Raw genomic sequence first — 22,852 nt, 5'->3', positions numbered from 1 at the left:
AGCTTTGAGATGTGATATAAGTATAACAATGGTCAGTACTGAAAACGATGGTGGTATTGAAAAGATGATTATACTCCACAAGAAATTAATTCACATGGAATGAAAATGGTTGTGATGAAGCATAAACTGCATAACCATTCACAGTGAAAAACAACATTACCCAGTGTTGTCCTTGGCCAGTCAAGAGGCTTAAGTGATTTAGGTGTGAGAGAGTCCAGAGTGGGTTCATTTGTTACTGCTAGAAGAAATGTTAAAATGACAAGTATAAGAAATAAAAAAGAACCACCCTCAAATAAAGTGTTTACATGAGGGAAACTATTTTTCTGAAGCAAACACTGAAGTGTTTCCCTGGCTATAGGCCACGGTTTTCAGTTTACCCATTCAGAGGGTGTGACAGATGAAGTAATCTGTTTCTGTCTCATGCCATTAAAGATTTCCTTCATCACATATGATTTGAACAAATGCTGGATGGGCATGTATTTAGTTCCTTCCTGCCTGTAACAGCTCTGGATTGTTTTCTTGTCTGAATCACTGCCATTCATAGGATTTTAGGTGTTCTAACAACTCTGCTAAAGTTCTCTCATTCAAGTAAAGTGGTATGGAATAACAAATTAAATAAGGAATTAGCAAGCAAGATTATAGATAATACTGCAAGTTAGCTTATTACAGAGAACAAATATGACACTTTGGAGTCTCATTGGTTTTAACGTGGGAGAAATGAAACCGGACTGCTAACTTTGCTGTTAGTAATACAACTACAATATCATGATCATTATGATGAAGTGCTGGATGGTTCAATGGTTTGGTTGGGAGTTCTGTTGCCCACTGTGCCTCCTTGACAGGGGCTGGACTATTCAGCTCTAAGATTATTATTATAAGGATCATATTCATCATCATCATCAAGATCACCAGCACCACCATATGGCTACGCAGTGTTTTATAGAACTATGTAGAGAAAAACAGGCAGGTCTCTGCTCCAAAAAACAAACAAACAAACAAAAAACACCTTACACACTGAAATAGACATTAGGAAACCAATAGAGATTGTATAGTTTACACTTCAGCAATACACTTATATGTAAAGTGTACTGCTGTTTATATCCTGCCCTGTAGCACTTAAAGCACTCTCTTGGCAGTTTAAAATTTAATTATGCAGGCTACACATTCCCCCACCCCTGTATGCTGTGCACTCAATTTACCGACCTCAGAAGGATGGAAGGCTAAGTGAACCTCAAGCTGGCTACCTGAGATTGAAACCAGGTTGTGAGAAGAGTTTTGGCTGCAATACAGCAGTTTACACACTGTGCCAAGGGGCTCATATACACTTAAGGTGTGGGCTCAGAATAAGGATCAAAACAAGGACAGAAAAGGTAACTGATGAGGAGTATAATGGAAGGGACAAAGTAGAAGCATATGCATGTTCATGGTATCAGTGGATTTAAAATGCTCAGTATTAGCTGGATCATGTCCATAATGTTTGGCTGAAGAGCATGTGGAAAATTCAAGTTATTTTTTTTTTGAAAATAAAACCAAGCTTTTACTTTCTTTCTTTTTTAAAATTATATATCCTGTACTGTTTTAAACATTAGATTTATACTCTCTACACAACCAACTTAACAGCAAAAAAAATTTTTGACACAACTTTTCATTTTATTTCACCACTATATCATGAGCAAAACAAAATTCTGTACAAATTACTAGACTTTCTTCACACGACATGGAGGGCAAGACAAGGAAAAGCTACTAGTGATGATGGCTGTACACTGCATCCAGTGACTGAGATCGTATGCTCTTAAGTGCTAAGGAAAACAAGAGACGAGAGGGTGCTGTTACACTCATGTTCTGCTGACTGGTTTCCATAAGCAACAGGAGACCATTGTGGAGACAACGCGGGACTTGATCTGATCCTACAGGGACTTTTCTTATTTTCTTATGACATATAAACAAGAAAATTCCATCATATTTCTCCTATTCTGGCCACGCTGCACTGGTTGCCCATTTGTTTCCACACTGACTTCAAAGTGTTGATGCTTACGTACAAAGCCCTAAACGGTTTAGGACCTCAATACTTGGCAGAGCGCCTACTCCCACCAAGTTCTACCTGTGTCACTCGTGTGAGTCAGGAGGTGAGGCTGAGGAGCCTGATGCCAAAGGAGGCCCGGAAGGAAAAAACAAGAAACTGGGCCTTCTCAGTGATGGCTCCTCGCCTCTGGAACAACCTACCTCCGAAGATTCGCGCAGCCCCCTTACTGGGTATCTTTAAAAATCAACTTAAAACGTAGATGTTTCGGCAGGCCTTCCCTCCAGTTAATCCCTGATGTTTTCCTTTCCTCTCTTCTCTTATTGTTCATTTTCCATCTTGTCAAATTGTTTATTACATAATAATTATTTTTATATTTTATCTGTGTATTTTATGTTGTAAGCCACCTAAAGTGGTCATAATTGACCAGGTAGGCGGGATATAAATAAAATAAAATAAAAACATATGGAAGAGCTGTAAGAATGAAATTAACTGAATGTATTAAATCTAGGTTTTGATCTATTGAATCTGTTTCAGACAGCTAAATGGTTGTTACTTTTTTACTCAATTCAGTAAAACTACTCTGAGTTAAATAGCTGGAAGTCTGTAAACCTAGAATGACAATGGTATATATGATTTGGAATACAAGATGTCAATCTCAACAGGTGGTGTGGGACTTGAATGAGCAGATTTTGCTAAAAACTAAAAATAATACATTGATGTGACAGCAACCGCACTGTTGATTTTTTTTCTCTTAAGTTAAATGTTATTTTATGAGGGTTCTACTTGCTTTTTTCTCCTTGTAAGCTCTACCAATAACCAGAGTTGTTAAATTTTTGAAGAGTTTTGATTAGGCTGGATTTTAAATGATTAGTCAATTGACTGAGAATATTAAAATTAATTTACAAATTCTGGAATGTCAGTGAAGCTCTGTTTGGAGAATTTAACTAAAAGGGCAGTTTAAATTTTTTTTAAAATGACAATTTCTCAGTGATAGAAATTGGATTCTGGACACTAACATTAAAAGGGTCTTTTAGCTAGAAGAATGGCTTCCAAGAAGAACTTCCTTGGGAATGCTAAAAATTTCTATGATCTGTGGCCACAATATTGCCCACCACAGTAACTGCTCCTTATGTTGCAGTTTTTTGAATTTCTGGTAAAATTCCTTGTTGCTACACAGTACAAGTACAGAGATCCATAGCGAAGAATAGCTACAAGTTGTCACCAGCATTTAAAGTGTCACTAACTCACTCTGAGACATTTGTAAGAGAATGAATGAAAAAAATTATTTACTTACAATTGCTTCAGGTTACAAACTTGTGTATACTGCTTTTTTATACTACATACATACTTAGCAACCAACCAACCAACCAACCAAACAAACAAACAAACAGATCAAAAGCAAACAAGCAACTGCCACCATCCAATGAAAGAGAAGGGAAAAGAGCACTCAGCAGAGCATGTTCTTTGAATTCAAAAGCTGGAAGGAATGATCAGTTAGTGCTAGACAGTCAGTCACTCAAGCCCAGAAAAGTCTTTTCCAGTCACACAAACTACAGACAGCCTGTGAGGTTGCAAGCAATACTCTTAAGGGAGGAGGGCATAGCAAGAAGGGAGATGGCACAGCACTTGGTGGCAAGATCACATGATGACCAGAATTCCTGATATCTCAGTCTCATGAGGTATGTGGACTGCATTTCATGAAAACAAGAATAGACCTGGTCCATTCTGATTTTCATGAGACACAATTTACATGTTTGGTGAGATGCAGACCATGATATTGGACATTCTGGCCCTTGTACCACTTTGCCACTTAGTGCCATGCCAGGAAGCACATTGAAGCCTGCCTGAAGTTTGCCCCAGACCTCAAACTTCCACTCCAACTCAAGAGACCTCAGGTACCCTGATTACATTTTTTACATAGTGGTTCATCTCTCTCCCTTTGGGGTTTGAGATGGCTATGCATCCGGTCATGGCCAATTGCCTGACTAGCCAATGGTGTGAGTTCATCACTCTTCTTTCTAATCAGGCCCTGTTTACATTCTCCTGTACCTCCATTTAGTCTCCTCCTCTGCTGGGTCAAGTTATCTGAATGCAGAAACCTTTTGGCTCATCGTCTAAATGGAAAAAGGCAGCAGCAAAAACACACACACACACCAGTGGAGTTCTAGGATAGCCTCTTATGCATAAGTGCTGCACTATATTCTGAGGAAGCTCTATATATTCAATATTTTGAAGTATTCAAAAAACAAACAAAAACGGACTATCTAATTTGGTTCCCTTCTCCAATATCATTTTTAAAAGAAGTTATATATGCTTATGATTGACTACTATCATTCATTATATTTTTTCTAAGCAGGTAGCCATGTTAGTCTGCTACACAAAAATAACAAAAACTCTTGTGACACCTAAAGAATTCATAAGGTTTATATGGCATTAACTTTTTTTGACAAATTGGCCACTTCTTTTGATCCATGCCATCTGGCAGATTCTAGGATCTGTAGTCCTAAAATGTAACGTTTCAAATCTCTGATTGCAGAGGCCTCTGACTGGAATGCAGGGCTTATCCAAGGCATTGTTCACACTTTAGAGAGCAGCCTAGCATGCTGCATCAACTCTGTTTTGTAGAATACAGTTAGTAGAGATGGGTAAGGTCTTTCAGGCAAACTGATCCATTATTTTTCCTCATTGAGGGACCCCTAATATGCCAAATTCTAAGAACTTTCAGAGATTTTCAAAATACAGCAGGTTTGTGTGGTTTAAAATTAATAAATCATTACTGAATTTAGTGATTAATTTCAAAAACCCTGCTAAAGTTATATATAGTATTGGACAATTGGTTACATTTAAAACTATAGGAGGAGACTTCTACTTGTGTAACAAAAGTTTCCCTTTTCTTTCTCCCCTTGCACGCCACCCAAATCTCCTTTGGAGGTTGTCTCTAGAGCAGCTCTGGGGACACACAGTGTGCCAAAGATGACATTCTAGTGTTGGTAGAGCATTGTTGGGTACGAACCAGTGCCTGAATTTAAGTCAGCCTGTGAATTTCATGCCGAAGACATTGAGCTCTCTAGGGAAAAAAGGAAGGCTAGGTACAACTGATAATAAAACATGCATATTTAAGAATTCTGAATAAGGATTCCAATTCATTATCACATAACTACTGGTTCATTTATTTTTCAAAACCTCTGCTTTTTTAAAAAAGGAATGCCAAATGTCTCTTATGTAGGAAATCAGAACTAGGACGATAGGAATCACAGATTATATAGAACTATTATGAGATTTATCAACTGTGATTCTTGCTATCCCTTATTAGGTGAACCTGTCAAACCTCAAATATTATAACTGGTCTTAAATACAAGCTTATTACAAAAAACTCATATCTGTGATATAGGTGGTAATTGTAATTGTATCACTAAATACAATCAAAAGTTGTTACTTTTCATTTTTTCTGCACATACACACTGTACATACACAGCACCCTTTTAAGAATTTCTTTCCTGTTTTAAACATTATTTATTTGTTCCACTAATATACTATTTCCCCACACTGCCCTTGAGTGAACTTATTCTTAGCTTCAAGATACGAGTTGTTCTCTGAAACAGGGATAGTTGATTTTGCAGCCCACACTTTGCATATGTAACTTGTTTGTGTTCCGGGAACTTGTTTGTTTTTGGCCTTTGGTGGTAACTGTAATAAGCCCTGCCAAGGAACTGGAAAAACATCTGCATACAATCAAAAGGAAGACTATCTTTTTACTTTGAAGCCTGTAAGCCTGTACAGGTGGCTTAATTTTTTAAAAAATGATCAAGAATTGAACTCTGTTGCTGAAATCTGGCTGTCAAATTTGAAATAAAAAGAGTCTATTCCAAATTATTAATAATGAGGGGCCAATCTGCAGTAAAAGACCTCCTATGCCACTGCCATTCACTATACATCAAGTTCGGAGGACTGAAGGCCTTGAAAAAGACAACATGCTGCAGTTCTAAATAAATGCTTAATTTCATCCTCAGTTATATTATGACAAAAGAAGTGCCAAGAAGTCAATGAAAGAGTGTGAGTCAATGAAAGCTTTGTATGATTTTAGATATTATATGCATCAGTAAGCATACCTGTGAGTATAAAACCATAGAAATGTGTGCATTATACTGCCTCTGCTGATGGAAGGGTTCTAAGAGTTGCAGCACAAAAAAACATTTTTTCCAAGCTCTCTCTGCAATACACAACAGTTCTGGGTAAAATGCTAGTTTGTCACACTCAGACTTATGTGAATTGAGATAAATGAAGGCAGAATGTTTGGAAATTACTGCTCTGTATCAAAGCACAAATGTTACACGCCCACCAAACAACAACCCCAGAATAGTTTAATCCTTTCATTCAGAATACACCATTAACTACAAAGAGAAATAGCAAATTTCTGCATAGATAATTGAATTAAAAAGAAAATGAACCATTTTAAGTAGTAGGCTATAATTATCGAATTGAGTCTGCGGTCCTTCTTGGACTCAGCCTGTATTTAATACAGAGCCAACTGAAAATTTAGACCATGCCTTCTGAGAACCTATGATGCATTTCTGGCATGTTTTTGAATTTCTCGAATATTACAATACTGATGTCTATTTGCTTGTTTAGTCTCCCTGATACACACTGCCTGAAGCTCATGCTGTTCCTCCTACTGAACACTATATTTCCATGCAATATTTTTGGATCATTCTTTCATGCTGAACCTATAACCGCAACTGAGATTTTATCATTCTTTGTTTTCATTCCTCTAGTTAAAAGTCCTTGGTGTAACACTATCCTGTGGGTTTCATTTTCTTGCTAGGAATATGACCACTTTCTGCTCTAATGCCAGCATTTGCATAGCTTCTCACCATTTTTTTTCCACCTTGGCATATCTCATTTTTTAAATTAAATATTTGTTTAAAAGTTTTCATTTGACTTTGCTATGCAGGAATACATGCCTGTCATTACTTGAAATCAGCAAGCGCAGGACACTGTGCCATACATAGTGTTACCAATGTCAGTCAAGGGAACATGATGTAATTTACTTCCAAGAATAAAATTGTTACATTAGAACATAGGGTATCCATATGTATATTTATGCTGTAATTAAATCATCACCTTTGTAAACCGCCCAGAGAGTGCTTGTAGCGGTATGGGGCGGTATATAAGTCAAAAAAAAAAAAAAAAAAAAAAAAGATGTAAGTACTTTTGGAATTATATATGTTATTACCGGGGTGTCCTGGGAATAGTATAATAGTATACATGAGTATAATTCATGTATAGTTCAAAAACAAAACAAAAACAAAAAAGGGAAACTACTTCTCTTTTTCAAATAATGCTAGGATTGCCTCTAATATTAATTTTCAATTTAGAGGAGAAAGTGATAAAAGCTTATGAATAAAAAAAATAAGATTAGAAGAAATCCTAAAAATGTATGGAAGACAGAATTAGTTTCCTTTCATCGTCGTCGTTTAGTCATTTAGTCGTGTCCGACTTTTCGTGACCCCATGGAACGGAGCACGCCAGGCCCTCCTATCTTCCACTGCCTCCCGGAGTTGTGTCAAATTCATGATGGTTGCTTCACAGACACTGTCCAGCCATCTCATCCTCGGTCGTCCCCTTCTCCTCTTGCTGTCACACTTTCCTAACATCAAGGTTTTTTCCAAGGAGTCTTCTCTTCTCATGAGATGGCCAAAGTACTGGAGCCTCAGCTTCAGGATCTGTCCTTCCAGTGAGCACTCAGGGTTGATTTCCTTTAGAATTGATAGGTTTGTTCTCCTTGCAGTCCAGGGGATTCTCAAGAGCCTCCTCCAGCACCACAATTCAAAGGCATCAATTCTTCGGCGGTCTGCTTTCTTTATGGTCCAGCTCTCACTTCCATACATCTCAACAGGAAAAACCATATCTTTGACTATTCGGACTTTCGTTGGCAAGGTGATGTCTCTTCTTTTTAAGATGCTGTCAAGATTTGTCATCGCTTTCCTCCCAAGAAGCAGGCGTCTTTTAATTTCGGGGCTGCTGTCTCCATCTGCAGTGATCATGGAGCCCAGGAAGATAAAATCTGACACTGCCTCCATATCTTCCCCTTCTATTTCCCAGGAGGTGATGGGACCAGTGGCCATGATCTTAGTTTTTTGGATGCTGAGTTTCAGACCGTTTTTTCCACTTTCCTCTTTCACCCTCATTACAAGGTTCTTTAATTCCTCCTCACTTTCTGCCATCAGAGTGGTATCATCTGCATATCGGAGGTTGTTGATATTTCTTCCAGCAATCTTAATTCCAGCTTGGGATTCCTCCAGTCCAGCCTTCCGCATGATGTATTCTGCATATAAGTTAAATAAGCAGGGAGACAATATACAGCCTTGTTGTACTCCTTTCCCAATTTTGAACCAATCAGTTGTTCCATATCCAGTTCTAACTGTTGCTTCCTGTCCCACATATAGGTTTCTCAGTAGATAGATAAGGTGGTCAGGCATTCCCATTTCTTTAAGAACTTGCCATAGTTTGCTGTGGTCCACACAGTCAAAGGCTTTTGCATAGTCAATGAAGCAGAAGTAGATATTTTTCTGGAACTCTCTGGCTTTCTCCATAATCCAGCGCAGGTTAGCAATTTGGTCTCTAGTTCCTCTGCCTCTTTGGAATCCAGCTTGTACTTCTGGGAGTTCTCGGTCCACATACTGCTGAAGCCTACCTTGGAGGATTTTGAGCATAACCTTGCTAGCATGTGAAATGATTTCTTTCATACAGAACTGTATAAAAAGGCACTCCTTCTATAACATATGTAAATTTATGCTAACTGAATTAACAGGTTTGTACTTATGGCAAACCTGGCAAATGGCTCCTTGCCAACAGACACATTGCAGTCACCCTAGAAAATTTATATGGAAAAATTTGTATGATTTCTTTGCTGAAAAAATTAGCATTAATTCTATTTACATCGATTCAAAGCTATCAGAATTAAAAATATAATAACCATATCAACAAAGGTGTATTTTGAAGAAACTAAAAACTCACCAGAAAGAGGATACTCAAGATATTTCTAAATTAAAAGAAATGTCTCCCTTTGATGGAGTTAAAATAATAGTGAAAAGGAAATCTGGGAAGATTTACCATAAAGTTTCTTTTTAGAAAACGCACTTGAAATAGCAACTAAGAAGCCAATTAAACAGTAAAATCAGTTGACTCTTCCTCTTTATATTCCCTAAAGCATTTGTGTATCTTAAATCAAATTTGAAGCAAATGAAGATAAAATTAGAAAGAGCATTTTAATTTTCTAATTAACTAAAACTCATCCGATGAGCAAAAGTTTGCCCTGAAAATTCTGTATATACTAACACAGGTAATCAAAATAAGATGTAACTTCTATATGCCAGAAGGAAATAATTAACCAAGTACAGCCTCTCTTGCCGGACAGTACGCATTTTGTTCGGTGACATAGTTAACCATTTGTTTGGCAGGAAAAGTGTCAAGAATCTACACTGCAAGTAGATGCTGCAGAGAAAGGTGTTTGATATCCCTCTGCCTGCAACACCAATCTAATGGGAATTACTCACTATTAAGCTTTATCCCATGAAGAGATGCACTCACTGGCATCAAGGGGAGTGTGGGATAGAAGAGCAATGGGATGAATGCAGCTGGGGATGGGTTCATTTGTGAAAGGAAAGGTAATCTCTGTCTACACTAGATCCTACACAACCACAATCTCTACCCTGGTTGGGGCTCTCATTAGATGTGCAGCATAAACACCAGAGGGGATTACAGTGAAGGCAATACACAAAGTTTGAAACACACATTTAACACTGTATGTAGCACTCTTATTATGCTGAACTGTGTCTTTTGTTGACATAAGCGGGCACTTGTTGCCTTGGCTTCATTCTCCACAATTTATTTGATGCTATGATAAAATAAAGGAAAGCAAGCTGGCTGGCTAGATAGCTTAGTAGCTTAAATGTCTAGCTGCGGAGCCAAAGTTTGGGGGTTTGATTCCCCACTATGCCTCCTGTAAGTAGAGCTGGCCTATGTGACCTTGGGCAAGCTGAACGGTCCCCAGAAGAAGGGAATGATAAACCCCTTCCAAATATTCTCTGCCCGGAAAACCTTGAAAAGGGTTGCCATAAATAAGAATTGACTTGATGGAACATGATGATGATGATTATTATTAAGATGAAGTAAATTATCTATAATACTTCAGGACTCTTTGGAGGACAATAATAACAAAAGAAGAGATTGAAAAGTGCTGACATCATCTCTCCCCTATATGATAAAACTGGTGTGGCTTCTCAGTATAAAGTATTATGACAAAGTTTTTATTAAAATGGGAGAAACTGTCTCTGCAGTAAATTTTAGGATATTATTTCTTTACATACATGTGCCCTAGAGAGGAGTTCAGTTTACAGTTGCAAAATGTCCTTTGTCCAGAGTAACAACACAGTGTATTGTCAAACTGCATTATTCAAATGCAGCTCTAGGGGAAAAGAAAAATAATTACCTGGCTTTGTCCATGTGGATTTTGGAGCAGCTGTTTGGGGTTGTGTAGGAACAGGCTGTGTTTCAATTGAAGCTATAGTAAAAAAAAAATGGCCAGATCTTTATAGAGATTATTATTGTAGAATTAATTTTTCAAGAAGTCTATTGGTAAGGTCCACTGGACCATTTCAGACATAAATTTATAAATAACAAAAGCTGCTTTAAATAAGTAACTTGAACCTTATGAAAAGAAGAACTAAACATTTCATCACTGTGTGGCTTTGCTACTATCATTATTATGCTCTAATAATAAATACAATTTTCAAGAAATTTTAAATTAAAAACAAAATTAAGATAAGCACCATTACCCAATTTTTCTGTGAGTATTTGGAGTGAGGGAGGCATTTTTGTTTTAGAAAATTCTGGAAACTCAAGTGGAGCTAAAAGTTTGGAAAAAAATGTAAGATAAGATGAAAAGCCAAGCACACAAATATCTTAAATTCTGAAAGAAAGATAATTAGTAATTTTGTTCAATGTCCACAAAATTGTAATAGGCACTGCATTACAATTATAATAAACATAAGCACCCTTGGTATAAGTAGCTAAGCCATTCTATCAAAGACCACTGAAGTTACTGTACTAAGCAGGTAGACAAATGTCAATGAAGAGAAGCTTGCATGGAATAAAGAAGCCAGATCTCCCCACTCTAAACTACCAAGTAGTGCTGACAATAAAATTTATGAAAAAGCATCATCTATTTTAAAAGGTCAAATATTTTTTCCTTTTAAAAAATGTAACTATAAAGCCCAGATATGTCTACATATAGAAAATAAATACGAAATAAAAGTCAGAATAAATACTCAAACAAATAAAATAAAGGAAGCTTCTACATACTGCAAGGCAAGCTAATTTGCACAGTTCTAAAGGCAAGGGAAGCTCAAGGCTGTGATATTCAAATAGCCACATTTCACTCTTCAACTCATAGGCTCTTGTGTCAGTTTCTAGGCGTACATGCAATCTGAAGGGCACATTGGCCACAGTCCAACTGAGTTATTCCTGATTAAGAAGATTTCAAATGCGATTAAGCATGTTGCAGTTTGTCCGTTTGACTATGGCCATTACGCTTTAATCCTATAAAGAAACATTATCACCCCCCTGCCTTGAAATCACAAGACCAATGATGCTGAATGAAATGACCATACATGGGAAACAAGAGTGAATTCTGTTTAATTCTTGCTTTGTGGTATCTTCAAAGGCACAGTTACATACTGTATATTTTCCATAGGAAAATCAAGAGGTTTGCTTTGGGTGCTCAAGAAGCACTCTTTGGTTTCCAAAGTTGTGGAAGACCCAATGCTCATATTAGAGGAAATTGAGCAGAGGGCCTTTTGACAATATAGAAAGGTTTTTGTAAAACAATATTTTACTTATAATAAAATGACAATGTATAAATAAGAGAAAATCTAGCAAAAAGCTAGATTATTGTGAACAAGCCACATACAATATACTGTAAACTTTATAGAATCCTTTCTGTAAATCCACTGCCAGGCTCATACGATCATTAAAAGCAGTCAGCCAGTGCATTTTGAGTTTTTGCCAATTCATTCTTAAGAGGTAATCTGCGAGTCCACTTTCTCTCCACTTAAAGCAAGAAAAGAAACATAATATTTCTTTTAAAACTCATGATAATATTGTGCTGCTTTAAACAACTGTTAGTCACATATACTGCAATGAAAAACAATAGAACTCGAGTTTGGTTAACATGACCACTTTCTTTGCTTTCAGATCCTACAACAATATACGCCTGACCCCACAGAATGTTTTGAAAAGTTTTGCAAAGATTTTTCTTTTTAAGCTAAGACTAGATCACAAAATAATTCTTAGAAAAAAGTCACTGCCAATAGATCATTATAGATAGAATTTAAAATACAGAAATAATGTATATAAAACATTCCAAGGTTGTAATGGGCTGTCTAAGGAGGCTGAATATATTATTACAGTAATCCTATCCAGAGAACACCTATTGAAATAATGCGGACTTCAGTTGTGACTAACAAGTCCCATTCAACTGGGCCTGAACTGCACTCGATTAGGCCCAGATCATTGTGAAGTCATTGCACCTGATGGGGTGGGAACAATTAATAAAGCCATAAGTTATGCCCTGAAAACTGATAAAAACAATGCAATATCTAGAAAGTACTTTAGGATAGACAGAGGAACAAAAGAAGGGGGAATTGAAGATTGCACATCAAAAGCAGTAGCTTCCATTATGGGCCAAAAACTTCAGTTACACTGCCCAGTTATGATGGGGATGTTCTTCCTAATACTTAGTCAGAATCTCCTTTCTTGTAATTTGAATGCATTGGTTTGGGTTCTACCTTCTGGACCAGCAAGATATAAGCTTGTGTTACTTTCCATGTGAGAACTCTTCAGATATCTGAAGATGGGTTTTGTATCCCAGCTCCCTCAACCATTCCTCCATATCTTTATATTTATATTTAGCTTATATTTGCTCGTGTCATATTTCATGTCTAAATGCAGATCTTTATATTTATACCTGTAGGAATCTATGTGGCTTGTTTTGATCCAGTTCTCTGGCCTGTAAAGATCATTTTAAATCCTGATCATGTCTTCTAAAGTATTAGCTACTTCTCTCAGTATGGTCTCATCTGCAAAATTCATGAGCATTGCCACTACTTTACCTCTAAACTTGTCAATGTGAGGGCTGCCTAACGGACACTGCGTAATTTGCAGAAGCTCCAGTGACCAAGATTATGTGGAAGAACTCCATATATTAATGTTTGTACATTTGCTTGCATGCAGTGCATATTTGCTTATCTACTGTACTATGTCACACTTATGGCATCCAGATAATTAAACAATGCATTTAACTACACACATGCACCCATACATCTTCAGCCATGATTTCCAGTAGCTGTAAATCTGCAATGGAAGTATCATTAAAAAAATATTACCCAATGTGTCATATGGCAGTTCTGCCAAAGGTGTTATGCTAGGTTTTGAAGATTCCAGTTCACTTTCAGTGTGAGCTTTTAAAAAAAAAGGAGGTGGGGAGACAGTTAGACAGAGACACAGAGAGACAGAGATAATATCCTTTCTTTAGATATTCATTATACTGTGGACACATGAAGAAATAGTTCAGGACTAAATGATGATATATTTCACTAAAGAAATAGTTTAGTTCATAATAAACAATGAAACACTAGATGTTTCTCCCAACAAGCATATTTTCATAATTATAATTCTAAAACTTTCATCACTGAAAAAAGATCTGCTAATTAACTGAAGAAATCCTATGCACATATAATCCTGCACCATTAGAATTATATTTCAGTAGAATTTTAAAATAGCCTCATCACGTGCGAGTGATAAACCTAGAGAGGAATTTTTGCTAGGTTTTGACTATACAGCAGCTATTGTTTCTTAGTAATGTCCTGAAAACACTGTTAACCAATACTAGTCACAGAATACCGTTATTAAGAATAGACCAAAGTTAACCTATATTTCATTTTGAAGTAGAATATTCTTTATATGAAGAGAAAGCAAGTATTTTATAAAAAAGAATTCTGAAACAAATATGCTATATTATTTCCAGTTCAAGATAACAGTGTAAATTATAGGCCCCTTCCAACTTCATTATTCTAAGTTAAACTAAAGCACAGGAGAAGTATGTATTACCTGTAAAGCTGTCAGATTCTTCTGAGACACTGGCAGATGTAGGTTTACTGCTTTTCCAATCTAGCTCAGTGCTAGCTGCAAGTTGGGGGGAATGGTGGAATTCGTTAATATAAAATATCTTAGTGTGATAGTTAGATAATATGGATTAAATTAGTTCTATGTGACAGAATGAAACTGGTTTAAGAATATAAAGATATAATTGAATATGAATGGGCCTTTGAAAGTAAATATAGGGAAATAATGTATACAATTCTTTATAAAAACAAATTACCTTGTGCTATTTTTAAAAGCAGTTTCTCCTCAAATTTAACCAAGGATCTAGCTAACAATAGCCAATCCTGCTGTCTCTGAAACAAAGTGGAAAGCATTCTGCTGCTCAGTTGGGATTAACATAAGAGAACAAGTCAGTTGTAGTTTAATTGTCTAGTGGAGAAAAGAACTGTTGGTCCCTAAATTGAAATTACCAACAATTCAATCCTATGCATACCTACTTGGCCCTATTACAAGTATGTGTAACTGGATCACAACCAAAATAGCTGTTAAATCCAAATAGTGCATTTCCCTCCATTAGGTAAAGCCCAGATTGAAAATCCACAGTCCATGGGGATTCATCTTAATAGAGTATTCCTGATAGCAAAAATGTGGTTAGAACTGGGGCCCAAAAACCATTGTAACAGCATAGATCATGGGAGTATGCCAGCAATTCATGAAAAACTAGGACACAGCTGGCAAGCCAGGGCGGAAAACTTTTATAACTGGAAATCATAGAGATCAACATGATTATTGTGTAATGAAACCTGTTTCGTAATAACTACTGTATCTACATAATGTGGAAGTATAATAGCATAGAAGAAGGGAGTGCAAATGACATTGAAGGGCTAACATAAATAAAGACCATAAATAAAGTACTGATGGGCCTTATTAATTCAAATATGGATTTCCTAATCAGAAATCTTCTTCACCCTCATAATTCATATTAAAAGGATATTTTTATATACAGAAACATTTTAAGCATACCAAAATATCATTTTGAATGTGTCCTCTTAAAATTTAATGGGATCAAACTGCTTGAGTAGAAGAAATAATATTCTGCTTTGTCACATTACTATATTGAAATGAAAAGAAAAATAATCACCATGCTGGGAATGGGGTGAAATTTCCTGCAATTCTGGTGTTTTGGATTCCGCTGGCCATTCTTGTGTTTCATTTTTAACTATATAAAGGAACAAATAGGATTTCAGTGTTCTGAAAAAGGAACACATGCACACACACACACACTTGATCAATACAGTTGAAAGACTATGAGAAGTAGCAAGGGATGTAAATAAGAAACTGAGTTGTTCTAACTACCAATGACTCTCTTTTCTCCTTCCCCAGTTATAAATTAAATGCCCCCGGCCTAACTCCAGATTCTATTTCCAGCTGGAGAAGCTCTGTTGAATCAACGACTATATAGAAAGTCAATAATTGATTCAATGAATCTTCTGTAGTGCGTGGATTTAGGCCCAAATACGACTAAAGTATACATCTCAAAATTAGGCAAATATATTTTCTTTAAACAAATGTGAAAAAAATGTAACCAATCTGGGCTATTTGTGTGATTCCAGGGCAACTAGGGGTGAAGGAAAGAGCTGCTCTTTGCACACGCTTCCATGGCATGGAGCAATGGTATAATAGATTCTTAATATTCAATTTGGCATTTGTTGGGTTAAAAATATGGCCAGCAGTCTGAATTGAAGACAAAGCAATAAATCAGACTGAACTGCTGCCACCAAAGGAGAAGACAAGTGACAGCTGAACCTTCAAATAATGTCCAAGATCTCCCCTGGACACCAGTGAGAGCTCAGACTAAGGTCCCTGCATAGTCTCTTGCAGCTGTTCGTCCAGACATTTCACAGAGCTGTAGGGCAATGAGTAGGCCTTGCAGTGCAGTTTAGAATCACTTTTAATGTTTTAAAATAATCTTACTTTTCTCTCTTCTCTCACGCAGCTTAGTTTATTAAATTTACTGAAATATTTCTAAACTATCATTGGTGTGTGTGTGTGTGTGTGTGTGTGTGTGTGTGTGAGAGAGAGAGAGAGAGAGATTTGGAAAGTTGATTGTTGTATGGACTTTGAATGAATAGGTCACAAAATTAGGGTATTGCATAGCTCCCTCCACCTATGTTACTTCCATTCATAAGTTTAGAAAAAAAATAGATTTGGAAATGCAGATAATGTCACAGACCTGGGTCAAAGCAGGTTGGAATATCTCCCCAGAAAGAGCAGCCCCAATGCCTTTTTTTAAAAAAGTAATGAATGGATTGGGGCACTTCCACACACTCCTGCTGGCATCTAGACTCAGAAACAGAGACATCTGAAACCTCTCCATAACTCCATTGGTACTCTGGTAACCCTTATCAGTACTTAAGAAGATATATATAATTCATGAGCATCCTTCACACAAGACAGATAGATGAATGTTTAACTATGAAGATGTATGTTTAACCATGAAGAAGTTAAACATTAGCAAACAGAATTTAAGATCTCTCATACAAACATAAATTTCAGTCAGTTAGGTTTCATTTCCAAATGTGTTATTTTTGAATTCCTCATTAAATGAAAGTTTACAACATCTCAAGAGTAATCAACCTATGTGCTTACCAAGTATCTTCTTAGGTCTCTCAGGTACATCCAATGTTAAAGATGATGGCAATTTCTTTTGAGTTCCATTGAAATCTGGAACTATTAGGTGCACTACATATAAAAGTAAAGGATTCATTCAGAGAATTGCTTTTAGTTCAAAAGTTATAATTAGACATTAATATCAGAGCTTAGAAGTACAGTAACTTGTTAAAAGTAATGATGTCACTCATTATTTCCTTTTTTCTGTAATGAATCACGACATCATATTTCAGTCTGTAGCAACAATGGTGCAAATTTTGTGTAACGGACATTATGTTTTATGTTAACAAGGAGGATGTTGGAGGGTCTTGGGGGCATTGGGGGGCTTTTCTTGTATTTTTAATTAAAATTATTTCATCAAAAGGAAATAACAAGCAATAGAATAGGTCTCTCTAAGAGTTAAAACAAGTAATTGATAGCAAATTTCTTTTAATTAAAAGAACACTAAAATACTGTATTCACTTTAAAAGCAATGTTTCCAAGTGCTGGTTAATATGAAGCATTAGTAGCTGGAAGGGAACAAACAAAGGCAGAAATAGTAATTAGCTTCATCTTGCAATCACAGAAAATTCTCTCCTTATGATAGTTTGGTGCTTTACCTCAGATAGTCTTGGTACGAGGAGGGTAACTTTGTGGGCAGATATAACGTAGGTTCATTGACATTAGTAAGTCATCTGCACTGGTGTGTGTTAGGTTTGGCTTATAAATGTGGGCCAAGCTCAGTTTCCTGCCTTTTCCTCATGAACCTTTCAGATAACCATACACTCAATAGGCTTGTGCTCATGTGGCTTTTTGTTGTAATTTGATCATGGGGTGCTTCGCTAGGTGTGAGAATGGGAATGTATGAGCATTTTGCTATATGGTATCTGGGCTGCCAGAGAATACAGCTCACCTTTGTTGACTGTAAGCTGCCTATTTCTGAAAGTGGCAGAGTTCTGTACTATGGGCTTGAGGAGGGTATAACTACCATATCTAAATAGAGGCTTGTTGATGATTTGTGGCACAATTCATGTATGGGAAAATATGGGTGCTAGATGATTGATAATTCCCAAGGTTTGGCACTCAGAGCTATGGAGCTCCATGGCTTTACAAAGACTAGTGTTGGGACTATCTCACCTCACTCATTCATACTCAAGGTCCACAACGAGATATGATATGGGGAAGTCTCCCCATATCTTAACTGGTGGAGCTGGGAAGAGATGCGGTCCATGCCAGTCCTGTGACCAGGATGGCATGCCATGCTGTGTATGCCCCATGACTTAGGAACCCATACTTAGCTCTTTTGGAAATCTGAGTTATATTTAATAAATGTGGCCCTCCTTTAACTGAGCCATTGGTGTTTCCTCTCCTTATTTTCATCTTCAAATATCTGTATAGTTTAAAACTGTCTTCCACGGTCAAAGCCTGGTTTGCTTACATTTATAGCCAACATGTATGCTTTTTGGAAATGTCATTGTCTCAAACTGCAAGTCTATCCTCAGTTTCATCATTGTCATAATCATTATTGTCATTATCAAAATGTTTACAGTTTTTACCAACAAGATTGCAGTTAACATTTTTTCGTACTCTTATCTATAGAATATACCTTTCCACATCTGTATATATTCAGATGCAATACTAGAAATTAAGACTCAAAGCATTGTTATATCCATTCAAAGGAAAGAGAAAACTAGAAAAGACAAGTGTTGAGTAAACCACAGCGTGTCTATAAGATCAGGAATAAAAAACATTTCAGTCACCTAATATTGGTCCTGCTAAAGGAGATTTCTCTGGCATTTTAGACTGTTTCCGATGTGTGGCATTTTGAAGTACTGTGAAAATAGTAAGAATTGAACTTTTATAAATCCATAGGTGTGTCATCATGATGTAAATATGTATCTGAGAGCAGGTACATTTGAAATTGCTTCTGAGCTCATAATCACACTACATGTTAAAGCATCCATTTTTTCTAGGAGTATAAACACACAGAGGTAAACTTGACACGCTGCAATGAAAAATGTACCAGAATACTGGGAATCCTTTGTCTACAGAAATGAGGAAAGACAATTCATCCTACATTGCCTGAGAGGAAAGCTGATACCTCAAGTTTTAGCACCAGGGATGTCACACTTCTTTATTGTTGATTTAACTGCTTTGGTCATGCAACCACCACTAGCATTACAGTTGAAACATAAATACAAATAGAAATATATACACATGTGGAGTGTTAGCTTGACAAAATAATGCTATCAAATTTCAAAGTACAAATACAGATACATAATATTCACAAAAAACTGTACTGGATTAAAAATCAAGCACAAACAAATTAAAATGCACACACAGTTTCATAAAAATTAAGGCCTTTCAATTAGCCATATTCACATAATTTTTCCTCAGCTTTTGGGCAGCTACTGCAACTCTTCCTATTTTATCTGTTACTGCTTTAATAACATCAGGCAACAGGCAGATGACTTTATTATGGTTGCTTTTACATGGTATATCCTTTAGAAAATTTGATATAAACTTTACTCTAGTTTCGGAATATAAAAAGCAATGCAATAAGTAACATTGTATGTCCTATGCTACTTAGGCATCACATATAAAAAAATGCTGTGATGTCGGTGTCTGGTTATAACACCCTTCCATATATTGAAATCTTAATGCCAAAAATGCATTTCATTAATCTATGTGATAATTTCAAAAAGTACAAGTGGGGGGGGGGAATGAAATCTTAATTGTATTCAAATCTTGCTGAGTATAAAAATCCCTCACAATTTCCTTTATAAATTTCTGGGTTTGTTCCAAAAAATTCTTGTTTACCAAGACGATTTGATGTTAGCTGCCCCCACATACTCCTCTTGTTGCCCATCACTGAGCGAAAATTATCTGATATATTTATTAATTGCCTTGTGGTGATACTGAAATGAGCAAAGATGATGGCCAAGCTTGTAGTCTATTTTGGGACATTATGTCAACTCAGGGTGTGGCCACACTGTTTTATAACTTTTTTGCATTGGATTTGGCATGTGTAAAATTCATGTTTTTTCCACTGACTGAACAAATTGTGTGGAAGCCCCATGTTTTCAAGGGTCATTCCTTTCTTTCTGAATAGCGAGCAGGGGGCTATTAATTTTACATATTTTTGCCCCTTTTCTGGAGTGTGTGATTGCCTATCTCATCCCAGAGGAGGAGCTGTGATGGTGTCCTGTGGGGATATGTGACCACATTCAGAGTGATAACTCCAGTGGGATAATTCCCCTCAAGTGAACTCTGTTGTCTCTACTCTCAACAATGTTCCCATTTTTTTTAATATGGCTTAGCACTGTTTCAGATCACTGCTGCACTGGTGACTCACTTAACTTTATTAAATTAACAAATACTTTTAGCAACTTCTTGCCGATTTTAGAGATTGACACAAACCGTACTTCGGTGCTTCAGCACAGCTCAGCAGATCAGGCGCACAGGTGTTGCACAAGCATCCTGGATTCCCCGCTTCACCTCCTCTTGCAGGCACCCACTCAGAGGCAGTGCCTTGAGTTTTCCTGCCTCTCTTCTTCCTCTGAGTGGGCACTCATGGAAGGAAGTGGGAAACGGAATCTGGGATGCCCACGCAACACCTGTTGGCCCAATTTGCCAAACCATGCCAAACAGCAGAAGCACAGTTCATGTCCATCCCTAGTTGGTTTCTCTTCCTCTTCTCCTTTATTCTTGCCCCAAAACCCTGTCAATAGCCTCACTGGGGTGAAATTGGCAATGCAAGTCTATTTAAGCCAGATGATAAGCTGTTATAAAATTTAACTTTTCACTTCAGAAAAAAAAGAGAGATGTCCCGATAAGCTTTTCCACCTGCCCTCCCCACACATCCTATTGCTGGTGTAGAGTGCATGTCATGGGCATCTCTGAGCCATGATCACCATACTTTTGGTGCAAGGAAAGTAATTTGGGGAAATGATCTACAAAGATGGGTGACAATCATGAAGCCTTACATGCACTTCTTTGGCTGTGTCCCTGGGCTAGTCTCTTCCATCTCCTCCTTTGCTTCTGACAGGCTGTGGGTAGGAGTGAGTATGACTATACTAGGAGCTGGCATACAGCCACTAAGGGAGACTCTTGGTGCAATGCATCTCAGAATAACTTGATTTTAGCAGCAGAAAAGACCCTGGCCAGTTTTTAAAATTCCAGTTAGTTTTAAAAATTCTGATGCAAACCATGTTGGTACTTTTGCAGTGAAATCATAGCCCCAGATTTTAAAAATTTGGTCAGGGTAATTTTTGGACTATTCTGTTTCTCTCCTATCCTTCTCAGGCTCTGCAGTGCTCAGGCTCATGAAGAATTCTGCTGGATTTTAAAGCTCCTCCATGTTTATTATTTAGTAGTGCAATAAAGAGATCATCCACATTTAGTTTTTTTAATCTTCATACCTGTGAGAGAAGCAAAGCTTTGAAGCTGCACACACTTTCTTTTCATGCACAAAAATGCTTCCCATTCTATAAATATTATTAATAATAGAAGTCAGACAGATTACCTTGTTTGATTATTGTAACTGGATGTAGAACTTTGGAATCTCCTGGTATAAACTGAAAGGGTGAAAAATATGCTATAAGAATAGGAATCCATCCTGTGATATTACTCTTTTGTGACTGAATGTGCCTTTTACAACCATCTTTTATTCCTTTGGATTCCTATGGCCCCACTGATTTCTTCTCTCTGAATTACCATTAGGCTTCTAAAGGGAAAGAGAAATTCCACCAATGGCTAAGACTGTGCATGTTCTTGATTTAGAGGTGAAGCACTGGACACCACCAGCTTTCTGTCCCCAAACAGGCAGTGGTTAAACAGGAAGCCAATAATAAGTCACAACCAGAGCAGGCCCATTGATTCAATGGAACTTATGCAGAAGTTGGCTCACCAAATTATCCAATGGGCTTAATCTCATTGCAATTTACTACTGGATTTCTGCTACTCAGTTATTTTGTTACACTTATATCTTCTTTAACATTTTGCTGAACTTGGTATCAACCCATTCCCTCTACTGCAGCAGTTTCCAACCTTAAATTCCCAGATGTTCTTGGACTAAAACTCCCAGAAGCCTTCACCACTAGTTGTGCTAGCTGGGATTTCTGGGAATTGTAGTCCAAAGACATCTTGTGTCAGAATAAAGGTTTTATATTTAGCAACTCTGTACCACTAACTCTGTATTTTCAGTACAAGACTAAATAGAATTACAAGGTTCTTCTGATTTACAATAGAGTTAGAATGATAAGTTCTTGATACAGGATATGAGTAATCCTGCCACCTGCACCAATTTAGGAGTGTGTAAAGTTCAATCTTCCAGATGTTGTTGGACTGCATCTTCCCCAGCATTTTAACCATTGGCTGTTGGGACCTATAGTCCAACAACATCTGGAAGACTGATATTTGCTTAGCCCTGTAGTAATTATACAAAAATTACTTCTGATGAACAGGCATATAACCAGAGGCAATACCACTGATCTAATACATTTGGATTTTCATAAACCTTTCTCAAATTCAAAAAGACTTTCAGATACCCATAATATCAAACAATAGGTTCTTTAATGGGTTAGACAGTGATTAAAATTCATGAAACAAAATCACTAGCACCAAAACAAAATGCTGGTAAAATAACATATATATATATATAATATATATAGAAAATAAAGCTCTATGTTAACCAATCAATTTAAAAGAAGTAGGTCTTTAAAAAGCCCCAATCCACTCCATCTGTAATTTCAGTTGATAATTAAATTTGTCTTTCAAAGTTCTTTGTGCAAAATGGCTTGGAGCTTTCTCTCTGACCACACTTGGCAATTCTCAGCTTCATATACCAGGCTGGCCCTAAGCACCTTAGTTTTAAGAATTACAGTACCTCATTTACCCTGAAGTTATAAATTAGGTTGTGCAACTGAGTAAGCCTACAATGCTTGGTATAACAAAATGATGATCTAATTGAGGTTCAGAACACTGAAAATGAGACAAACATGTTCATCACACAGACTT

At 36.9% G+C, this 22,852-nt stretch overlaps 1 protein-coding gene across 15 annotated transcripts in view; it reads right to left on the bottom strand.

Moving 5' to 3' along the window:
- The window catches only part of ABI3BP (ABI family member 3 binding protein), a 160,973-nt gene that overhangs the window by 78,952 nt on the left and 59,169 nt on the right, over positions 1-22,852 (bottom strand). For 13 of the 15 annotated variants that reach the window (XM_020785011.3, XM_072993870.2, XM_072993873.2 and 10 more), the window contains 9 exons: positions 21,360-21,411; positions 18,595-18,666; positions 16,835-16,927; positions 15,327-15,404; positions 14,192-14,266; positions 13,468-13,542; positions 10,861-10,932; positions 10,515-10,586; positions 161-238 (listed from right to left, as the gene is read on the bottom strand). In XM_020785011.3, the coding sequence (XP_020640670.3) occupies positions 161-238; positions 10,515-10,586; positions 10,861-10,932; positions 13,468-13,542; positions 14,192-14,266; positions 15,327-15,404; positions 16,835-16,927; positions 18,595-18,666; positions 21,360-21,411 (667 nt within the window). The remainder of the gene's footprint in view (positions 1-160; positions 239-10,514; positions 10,587-10,860; positions 10,933-13,467; positions 13,543-14,191; positions 14,267-15,326; positions 15,405-16,834; positions 16,928-18,594; positions 18,667-21,359; positions 21,412-22,852) is intronic. The other 2 variants (XM_072993874.2, XM_072993881.2) reach the window with 1 other exon arrangement.

The sequence above is a fragment of the Pogona vitticeps genome, chromosome 3 (assembly GCF_051106095.1).
Source record: "Pogona vitticeps strain Pit_001003342236 chromosome 3, PviZW2.1, whole genome shotgun sequence".
Lineage (NCBI taxonomy): Eukaryota > Metazoa > Chordata > Lepidosauria > Squamata > Agamidae > Pogona > Pogona vitticeps.
The sequence above is the reverse complement of the archived record's forward strand: the minus strand, read 5'-3'. Positions and strand labels throughout refer to the sequence as shown.